The sequence below is a fragment of the Lutjanus erythropterus genome, chromosome 10, assembly GCF_056507025.1.
Source record: "Lutjanus erythropterus isolate fLutEry1 chromosome 10, fLutEry1.hap2, whole genome shotgun sequence".
NCBI classification, from domain to species: domain Eukaryota; kingdom Metazoa; phylum Chordata; class Actinopteri; order Lutjaniformes; family Lutjanidae; genus Lutjanus; species Lutjanus erythropterus.
In genome coordinates this window covers 41,346,367-41,356,744 of record NC_139326.1, presented here as the reverse complement: position 1 = coordinate 41,356,744, position 10,378 = coordinate 41,346,367, and the positions used below count along the sequence as shown (strand labels likewise).

The 10,378-nt window shown below is 38.1% G+C and overlaps 1 protein-coding gene across 2 annotated transcripts; it reads left to right on the top strand.

The window, feature by feature from the left end:
• The first annotated feature begins 2,401 nt into the window (after window positions 1-2,401).
• Window positions 2,402-10,063, top strand: sub1b (SUB1 regulator of transcription b). Of its 2 annotated transcripts, none has more exons than XM_084729348.1 (5): window positions 2,402-2,472; window positions 6,969-7,038; window positions 7,519-7,638; window positions 9,234-9,342; window positions 9,521-10,063. In XM_084729348.1, the coding sequence occupies exons 2-5, from the start codon at window positions 6,970-6,972 to the stop codon at window positions 9,598-9,600; spliced, it is 378 nt and encodes a 125-aa protein (XP_084585474.1). In that variant the 5' UTR covers window positions 2,402-2,472; window position 6,969; the 3' UTR covers window positions 9,601-10,063. The 2 variants fall into 2 exon arrangements, with proteins under 2 accessions (XP_084585474.1, XP_084585475.1); XM_084729349.1 differs by lacking the exon at window positions 2,402-2,472 and adding an exon at window positions 3,009-3,032.
• The last annotated feature ends 315 nt before the right edge of the window (window positions 10,064-10,378 follow it).

Here is a 10,378-nt window from a genome sequence, read left to right as displayed (position 1 = left end):
AGAGTGGACAAACTGCACTAACAGTGACTCCTGGGAAGCCCATGGCGACCTTACGTAGACGCCGCAGCATAAACACGGAAGTAGACGGGGAGGATAGACGCGGGTGATTGCTGGCAGACCATTTAGCGTTGTGAGCCTTGACTGGCACAGTTTTGACAAATAGAGGATCGAACCAGAACAAAAAGCAGCGGACAGTGAATCCCCGTCATCCAAGAAGCGGAGACGCGAAGAAAGTAAACGCAAGCATGACAGGAAACGGCAAAAACACGAATCAACATCGGCATAGTGTTTACATGATGGAAATCGCTGATGGAGGACAAACGTTTTCACAGTGACGCCGAGGTTGCCTGTTTTCTGCTGGACAGGTAATTCATCCTACACACATAATTGTAGTTTGTTGTGAGATAGCTTTCGCTCGCCATTTTGTCCGCTGACGGCCACCGTACTCTTGGTGAGAGAGGGGCGGTGTCGGGTAAATCCTCTTAGTTGCAATCTAAGGTTTGAACACTAGATGCCACTGGAAACCACACACTTCTCCTTTAAGTCAAAATCATCAAGTTGTTATTATGAGCTGTGGAAAACATACAAATACATTACGGCAAAAAGCAACATTTTTTGCTGCAAATAAAGCAGGAGAAGAAGTTTGCTGTTAGAAAATGACTGATGGACTAAATGCGGTCTTAATGCTGCGGTTTATTCTAACATGAAAACTGCACATTAAACAATAAAACTCCATACAGCAGATTTAAACATGATGAAGTCTGTCTGACACTGTCCTATGATGACAGATACGTGGACATCACTTAAGCTTTTGACCAAACCAACGTAAAATGAGTGTAACTGATTTAAGATTGTCTGTGATAAATGATGATTAATTTTCTAATCAGTGATCTGAGCTGCAATATCACCAAGACAAAACAGATAACAGTAAAAAGTATTCAAAGTGTCTGTAGTTGTTTCATCATTATTTTACTGTGTGGATTATATACCATGTCAATTTAAAGTGTTAATATGATCTGGAGCAAACGGGAAAAATGACTCTGCATCACCAAACGGGGGTTACCATCATGACAGCGCGATGTATACCGTTTGTGCTGCTGTTACATTTTTACATTATATGGATTCGTTTGGTGATATAACGAGCATACAGCTCAGCAATTTTTCATTGTTAACCTCCTCCCTCAGTTTAAAAGCTATATCGCTCATAAACAATCTTGTTAGGACAATAATTAGTTAAAGAACGGCGCTTTTTACAGACTATTTAATCATCTGAACATAACCTGCTCCCGACCAGGCTATGAGTTTAGTATGTTACCATGGTTACCAGGTTAAAAGAGTGCCACCTTCGTGACACTGAAAATCCTGGCTTTAGACTCAACATAACTCGCTAACCCATTAATCTCGTTTAGTAGTACACCCCTCAGATGCTGTCTCTCCTCTTCATCTTCTCAGTGTGTGTTGGTGTGCAGGTTGCTGTCTGCTGTGATCTAAAACATCCTCACTGATGTAAACTGAGTTACACCGATGTAAATGATTCTGCTGCCTTAATACAAAAAATGAATGTTACATCTCAAAAGCCAATATCTCCAAAACTTTGCATCTCACACCAAAAATACTATAGATGAATAAATAGCACTACAGGCCAGTGGAAAAATATGCATTTTTGATTTGGGGTGAACTGTCCCTTTGATCTCAAATTTTGAGCATGAATTCCATCTTACCTTTGCCAAGATAATCCATTCACCTTACAGGTGTGGTATATCAAAATGCTGATCAAACAGCATTATATTGCACAAGTGTGACTTCCGCTTATCCATGAGAGATGAGATTTGTGCACAGGCATCCATGCAAACCTTCAGCTCTGAGAGGCATTAGGTCATGGTGTCAACAGCAGTAGACTCTCTTCATACAGGACATTTCCTTACCTTGCAATTTTTGGGTGAACTATCCCTTAAAACAACAGTATACCTTAGAAATGTTTCAGATGCCTGATAACTTGGCTATGTGCATTCATAGCAAAGGAGGCAGAACTCACACACCTTTCCTTTAGTACATTTATTAAAAAATAATAATAATAATAAAAAAAGAAAAAAAAAAATATATATATATATAATACAGGCATATAGATTAATATGTATATATACATATATATATATATATATATATATATATATATATATATATATATATATATATATACATATATATACATATATATATATATATATATATATATATACATATATATATATATATAATATTTTTAATCTATATGTTTGTTTTTTCATTGTCAGCTATGCCTTGGTGTTCTGAGTCTAATTGTTTCAGGAATGCAGAATTAAAATATTCACATTGGTGATAGTGTTTTTACTGAATTGTTCTAAAAAAAAGTTTTAAATAAAGCACAACTCGCACCGGAAAGTGCGTCATTGTTCCGCTTCCTGTCCAGAGACCCGCTCTTCATCCCATCATGTAAGTGAAGCATTAGCAGTCTATAAAGAACAGGACAAAACGTGTGTTTATGAAGGTTTGGGATTTTATAATAGAGCAGTTCGGTGTGTTACAGCGATGTGGCTGCACAGAGAGACAGAGCAGCATCCTGTGCGGCTGAGCTAACGTTAGCTATCGAGGCTAACGATAGCTAGCGAGGCTAGAGTTAGCTACCGAGGCTACCCTCTACACACAGCGTTTTACGGAGCTAGCTCAGTTAGTTAGCTAGGTAGCTGGCGTCTATGCTGGTAGAAGCACAGTGTTGTCATTACAGTGCAACGCATCCGTCAGACCCATGAGTCTGTGTGTGAAGCGCTCAAATACATTAATAATTAAAGGAAAGGCTGCAGTTTTTTCCTGGATCAATCAGTCCCTAGAGATAAGTAACCTGCAGACTGACTCAGACCTCTTTATCTTAATAGGAAGTAAGGTAGATGTTACAGTGGAAACATTAACCGAGCGATGTTTGCAACTCTTACCAGGTGGTCGAGCAACACTTAAACGATCCTGTCTCAGACTGCTCCTGTTCCCCCGTTGCATGAGTAAGATTTTAACCCGTTCAGTGGTGGAAGTAACCAAAATGAAGTGATAAAGGTGAAAGAGTGTGTGTGAATTGAAAAATAAATAAATAAATTGTATTTGGATTTGATAAACTTACATTTTACTACTTTAACCATTCACACCACCAACCTACATTTATTGTTTACAGCAAGCTGTTTTTTGTTTTAGGCCAAAAATGTTGATCAAAACCCACACCCTCTAACTGAAGTTTTTGGTCTGGTCTGGTCAAGTTTGATTAATTTGCTGTCGCCATATCGAGATAAAAGCTTCATGCTGGCCAGGCCTGCAAGCTGCCAGCCAGAATCAGACAGTGGGTGTGGTCTTTGATTGACATTTGGGGCGGAAGTAACGAAAATTGCTTCCTGTAAATCAGTGGTGCCCAACCCTGGTCCTCAGGGACCCCTGTCCTGCATGTTAAAAAAACATGCAGGACAGGGGTCCCTGAGGACCAGGATTGGGCACCACTGCTGTAATTCATGTGTGTCAAACTCAATTTCATCCTGGGCCATGTCAGCATTATGTTTTGGTTAGTTATAAATCTAAGACTATAAATATTCTTATCATATTAAATAATTGCCTCTGCATTCAAATATTATTGATTTTAGTATTTATTTAATAACTATCTCTGAAAGCCTAAGTATAAGATAAATATCAAGCAGGCATTTAAATGTACAACTATTTTACAGTTTTTTTTTTTGGGTGGGGGGCTGAAAACACAAGAGGAAAGAGGGTAGAGAGAGAGGGGATGACATGCAGCAAATGGGTGGCCGCTGCAAAGGACCAGCAGCCTCAGCATATGGGGTGCGCTCCACCAGCTGAGCTACAGGGGCGCCCCACATCTATTATACAGTTTAGTAAAAAAGTGCAGTAGTATAAGTAGTATAAGACAAAGGATGTCTCCTTTGTCTTAAACTACTTTCGATTGTCTTGTCTGGTATGAACATGACATGTATTCACTTTCGCTTTGCTGTGCTGTTACTGTCAGCCTTACAGCTATAACCACTTAACTAGAGTGCCACAGTTGGAAACAGCTACATCCTATTTAGATGCTGTCTAGTGTTTACTGACATCTAGTGGCTAGACAAGCGTTTCCCAACTTTTTGTCCTTGGAACCCAACTTTTTGAAATGACAAACCACCGTGACCCAACTCTTAATACACCTTATGAAGACACTCTGGGAAGAGTTCATGTGTGCATAAATGAATGTTCGTGACAATTTTTATTGCCATTTTTGCATATGCTTTATTGATAACATACACACGTGAAATATTTTATAAATGAGAAATTAATTAATTTAGGCTGAGTTAACAGGCCATCACATGGTGTATATTTCCTAAAAAATAAAATTAAATGCTTCATAAAATATGTACTGCAGATGTAATCCATCCATGTAATCCATTGTATTTTATTTATTTGGGGACCCAAATAAAATCTCCTGTGACCCACCTGTGGGTCCCGACCCAGTGTTTGGGAATGACTGGGCTAGATGACTTCAGTGCCTGCTTTCTTGAACATGCAGTTTACAGACATGGTACTTCTGTAATGCAGTAAAGAATTTTGTTACTCAAATGATATTCTTTGCAACCTCTCATTATCCAATGTAAAATGGGATGCTTGGGTCAGATTTTGAATTTGATACATGCTGTGAGTGATCAATGTCAGTTATTGTGAATGATGAAAGTAGACAGTAACACAGCCCAGTTGATCATCAAAGCAACGCTGTTTCAAATAAAATGTCAATCAAGTTTATCAGATCAATTAACAGTTGATCACTCTATTTTTCAGTTCACATGCGTTTCATCACTTGCAGTATTAACTGGTAACACAACAGTGGTGAGTTGTCAAACAGCCTTTTGGGTTTTTCAGGTGCAGGTGCACATTGTGTATGTATTTTCCCCCTGATCCAGTAATAATTAGGACTGGTCAGTTTGTTTCAATTCACGATTCAGTTCAATTCAGTATCAATTTGTTTGTGAATATTTCAGTTACAGTACCAGTTTTGCTTGGATATCAGAGAATTAATGCTGCAAATTGTGCAAGGACTAACCTCTAACCTTGTGAATTATTAAAAATAGTAATGTTGGACCTCAAACTAGTTACATTAATCATGTACCTTTTATTAAACATGATTTGAGCAACACACTGAAATTAGTGAGATCTTGTGTTACGAGACCTTGTGCCAAAAGCTGGTCACTTTAAAGCTGCAGGCTGTACCACACATCCACAGGAAAAAACAGACATATATTAAAAGATCAATTTCGGGATTTTATGAATCAATATTGGACCAGGCAAAGGAAATCAGTAAGCTGCTCTGTCCAGCAGGGGGTCATACAGTTTTTTGGGACTGTATTCCTTCTTCTTTTCCATCCTGGCTGTAAAGAGCCCTTCATAGTGCAGACAGATAAAAGATTATTTTTCACACAGACATTTTTCAATGTATTCTGCTTTGAAAAATGTAATTGGCTTTCAGGATCTAATCACAAGGTTAAACACTGATGTTTTTTTTTCTCTTGCTCAGTCAGGCAAGTGTGCCAGTAATGTAGTGTAGTTCATTTTTAATTGCTCCCGTACAGATGGTTTTATTTATTAGTGGTTATTAAATGACAACAAACACATTAATTGCTATTAGACTTGCACCGATTAATCGGCAATGCTCTGAATCGGGCCGGTTTTCACGTGACTGGTCTTGACCGGTGACCGGCCGGTCAGCGTCACAAATCCGGTTCTGTGCCCGTCATTGTCGCACACATGTTCTGCACGATGGTCACATCATGCGCGCAGCAGACAAACTGACCGTGACGTCAACATAGCGCTGATAACAGCTACACACTCAGACACACGTCTGCTTGAAGCTGGTGTCAGAGACAGATTCCAAGAACAGGATAAAGAGAAGACAGACAGTCTACAACGAGACAGAGCAGCTGACAATGTCGCAAAACAGCCGTAAACTCTCTCGCACTTCAGGCTAATGCTAGCAAGCTAGCAGCAGACTGCTGTTCACAGAGGGACAGTTCAAATCTCACCTCCTGTTCTGGCTGAAGAATAAACAACCTGTGTTGATGTGTCTCCTCAAACATTTTCTCATCCAGACTCCTTTAACTTGTGTGTTTGTTTTTCTCACGGCAAAGTTTTACTTCAAACTGTTGCACCGCGTTAGTCTCCGGTTTGTTTACATATGCTTCCACAAAAGATCACGTGAAATCGCGTCCCCCGAAATCTCGCAAGATCACGTTCACCCAATTCATAATCTTAATATAAAATTATAATAAGGCCTGGTTGTAATCTGGATGATTTTGGAGAAAGTATTAAATGAATATTTAATAGTCAGTGTCTTATTATGAACATATTTACAAGAAAAGTTGCAAAAATGTACGGAAATTGGAATTGGCTAAGAAAGTTGAAATCGGTGCAAGTCTAATTGCCATGTATAATCTAGGGCTGCACATGACTACAAAATTAAAAAATAGTGGAAAATTTCCATGCAAAATCCAAGGTGATGTTTTTTAAATGTCGTATTTTGGCAGACTAAAATCCAAAGATATTCAGATTAATATGATAAAGGAAGAAAATTGGGAAGTCTCCATATTTTAGAGGCTGAAAACAGCATTTGCTGGCATTGTTCCACAAAACTTTACTTTAGTGATTAATTGATTATTAAACTAGTTTAATTCTTTATTACCACTAGCCTGGTCAGGGAATTGAGTTGCCAGATTTACTTGCCCGACACAGCATTTTACTTGCTGTGGGCAATCTTCATTTTTGAGCCATGAATTAGAAAAAGACATTTCATATGCAGTCCTATCCAAAGACTGTCAGTCTGTGAGAGAGAGAGTCTAGAACTGTCCATGTCCCTGTAAACACTGGAGGGAAGTTTTGCTTTGAAATAAAGGTCTGATATTTGGTCCCTGTCCCAGCAGAATGCCAAAATCAAAGGAAGTTTTGTCCTCCACAACTGGAAGTGACTCCGACAGTGAAGTAGAGACAAAGGTTTGTGATGTGTTCACTTCACCCATGTTCTTTGAATATGTCTTGGCATCAAAATGAAGCAGTGAAAGCGCATCTTATTTTGATCTTAGGCAACTGTGTGCAAATTTCAAGGCTAGATGTCATGCAACTGAATCAGCAGCACAAAAGATGAGAACCTTAATAAATATCTGCTTCTTTGATTAAAAAAAAAAAGTCAAAGCTACAACACTGAAGGAGTGAAGACAAGAAGGTATAGCTGAATTTATTGATACCATAACTGCTTATCAGTACTGCTCCTTTTCTGAAGCCTTATCAGTATTCCTCCATGACTTAGGAATTAAAATCTCCTCCTTTCATCTTCATGACATTTTCTCCCATTCTTCTGATACTGGCTGTATTTTATTATTTATTATCCCACTTTGGTGTGTAAATCATGTTTATTTTCCACCTGTGTTAAGGACATGATGAGAGTCAAGAGAAATATTTTCCTGTTTTTTGAAGGCAAAGAGAAAGAAGACGAGCGCACCAGAGAAACCAGCCAAGAAACCAAAGAGCGGAGAGAGTTCCAAGCCAGGTGGCTCCTCCAAGGGCAGCAGTAATGGTGATGACAACATGTTCCAGGTGGGTGTGAAAAGATAAACTACGGAAATCACATTCATTTCAAGCCATTTCATCCAATGTGTACTTTTAAATGGATCATTAAGCTTTTTTGAAGAAGGGCTTTATAAGGTACTTATCCATATTTCAGATATTTCCTACACTAGATTGCAGTCGTCACGCCCCGGTTTGGAGAATCAGCAGAAGTACAAGTGTAGGAACCTAAGCAATGTAGTGCTGTGGATAGGGTCAGCAGCAAAATGTATTTAAGACACTTAAAAAATCTATTGAAGTGTGTGCCACAATATTTTCACTGCTTGTACCTTGCTGTCAGTTAGCCTTTTCAGATGGCAAACCATCATTATAGAAGCCAAATATTGCTTTCTCAAAATCAGCCACACTTCTTTTGGTAATTTTACCTCAGCGAACAGAGGAGTTGCTGGTGTACTGAAGCCATGATCAGTTAGTTTGTTTGTGTTATTATGTGACTAACCATTTCAATCACCATAGTCACAATCTCTTCTTGGCTTCACCAAACCGGAGCTGTGTCTACTGATAATCCAAACTATCCCTTAGATAGCACCTTTCTATTCAACAGACATATTTTAAACCTAGGTGCTAGATATGAATATGTCAAAAGAAAGTTTTAATTTGATTGCAATTCACTGTTACTCAGATTCCTGTGTGGATGGGTGTACTGTTGAGTACTTGTTTAATTCTGTTGTTAAGGGCCATAAAATGTATTTATCCCAAAAAACAACCATGATGCCAGACAAATTGGGGTGTTGCGTAAAGAGTATATAAAAACACAATGCAATAGTTTGCAAATATTTTTTAGCCTATTTTCAATTTAATATAGTAGAAAGACAAGATTTGTAATGTGTGCTTTAATATATGCAGTATGAGATGGACTGACACAAAGTAGATATGTGTGCTCTTTTCTAACATCCAGATTGTTACTTGCGCTAACTTCAGAAACCAGAATCTGTGATGGTTCCATTAATGCTAAAAGGTACAAACAGGTTTTGGAGCAAAATATGCTGCCATCCAGACGATGTCTTTCTCAGAAACACCCCTGCTTATTTCAGCAAGTGGTGCATTATGAAGCACAAAATTCAACAACACAGACCCTGGACTGTTGAGCTCCTGAAGTCATATATCAAGCAAGAATGAGAAAGAATTTCACTTTCAAACCTTCAACGATTAGTGTCCTCAGTTCACAAACACTGACTGAGTGTTGTTAAAAGTAAAGGTGCTGTATCACAGTGATAAACATGATCCTGTCCCAATGCAGAATTAGTGTACATTTACAAAAAAAACAAAAAATAAAGTTTATCAATTTGAACATTTTATATCTTGTCCTTGTTCTATATTCAGTTGAATATAGGTTGAAAGGGATTTGCAGATTATTGTATTCTGTATCTATTTACGTTTTCTGCAGCAACTTTTGGAATTAGGCTTGTGGAGAAAATTGAAGTCAGATTCAGATTCATAAACTTTATTTATCCCAGAAAAGCAATCAAGGTTCACAGCCTACCCAGTTCACATAAATAAAAATATAATGCAGAGAATGCTGCAGTCTCCAGCATTCCAGCTAACAGTTAGTTTGCTTTGTGCAGATTGGTAAGATGAGATATGTCAGCGTCAGGGACTTCAAAGGTAAAGTCCTGATTGACATCAGAGAGTACTGGATGAACCAAGACGGGGAGATGAAGCCTGGGAAAAAAGGTAAGCCCTACATGTGCTGTAGATGTGTTTTAATACGTTTCAGTGAAATACTACAGTATGGTACATACTTACCTGATGAACTACACCAGAACCTGGAGGGATGGATGTTTGATGCTTTTAGTGGTTTACAGTTGTGATGTAAGACTCAGTCTGATGCTCTGTTTTAAATGTCTTGTAGGAATCTCCCTGAATCCTGAACAATGGAACCAACTGAAGGACCAGATTTCAGAAATTGATGATGCCATTAAGAGAATATAAGCATTCCTTCAATGTTTTCTGTTGAACTAATCGAACCTGTTGGCTTATCAGTTTTGTAAAAAGCCTGGGATTGTTTTCTAATGAACTTTAATCTGTAGTTGTATAGACCTAGTGTCGTCTGGTTTTCTGCGTGAAACTTGTTTTTGAGCTGTTGTAGTAAAGGTGTGGTGGGTGGATGAGTAGGTCAGTAGGGTGCATCGAAACAGTGACGTTTTGTACTGAATAATAAAAATGAGGCACTAGCTTAATGTTGTGTAAGTTCATGTTCACAGTTTGACTATCTTGTAAATATAAATCACTTTGTTTGATCCGACCTTTGTAAGATGTAGCACCCAGTATCAGTCATCTTCTCTTCTCTTCGTTTCTCAAAGCCGAGCTCAGTCTATCATGTACCTGCAGCTCAGTAGATCCATGGCTATAACCATGAGTTAGCTTTTCAAAATAAATGATACTATTAAACAAACTGGCATATTAAATTATTGTATCAAATTTGCTTGACCTAAACAGGTTGATGGTAACTATAAACCAGATCTGTCAAAGGATGTGAGGACCTCTGGTAGTTTTCAGTGTTGGAGTACCGAAAATCTGAACTCAAATACAAGTACTGTTACACTGCTAAAATATTACTCAATTACAAGTAAAGGTACTGGTTTTAGAAATATATTTGAGTAAAAGTACATAAGTATACTAAGTATCACAACTACTTAGAGTATTAGTTTTAACCTCTCTAAATAAGGGTTGCAAACGTTTTTGCAAAACTTTTTTCCCATTTTAATTT

What these genes read in the sequence shown, in the direction of transcription:
- sub1b (XM_084729348.1), top strand. Translation starts at nt 6,970, where the DNA reads ATGCCAAAATCAAAGGAAGTTTTGTCCTCCACAACTGGAAGTGACTCC. An exon ending in ACAGTGAAGTAGAGACAAAG is followed by an intron (nt 7,039 to 7,518) that starts GTTTGTGATGTG and finishes TGTTTTTTGAAG; the next exon opens with GCAAAGAGAAAGAAGACGAG. An exon ending in GTGATGACAACATGTTCCAG is followed by an intron (nt 7,639 to 9,233) that starts GTGGGTGTGAAA and finishes TGCTTTGTGCAG; the next exon opens with ATTGGTAAGATGAGATATGT.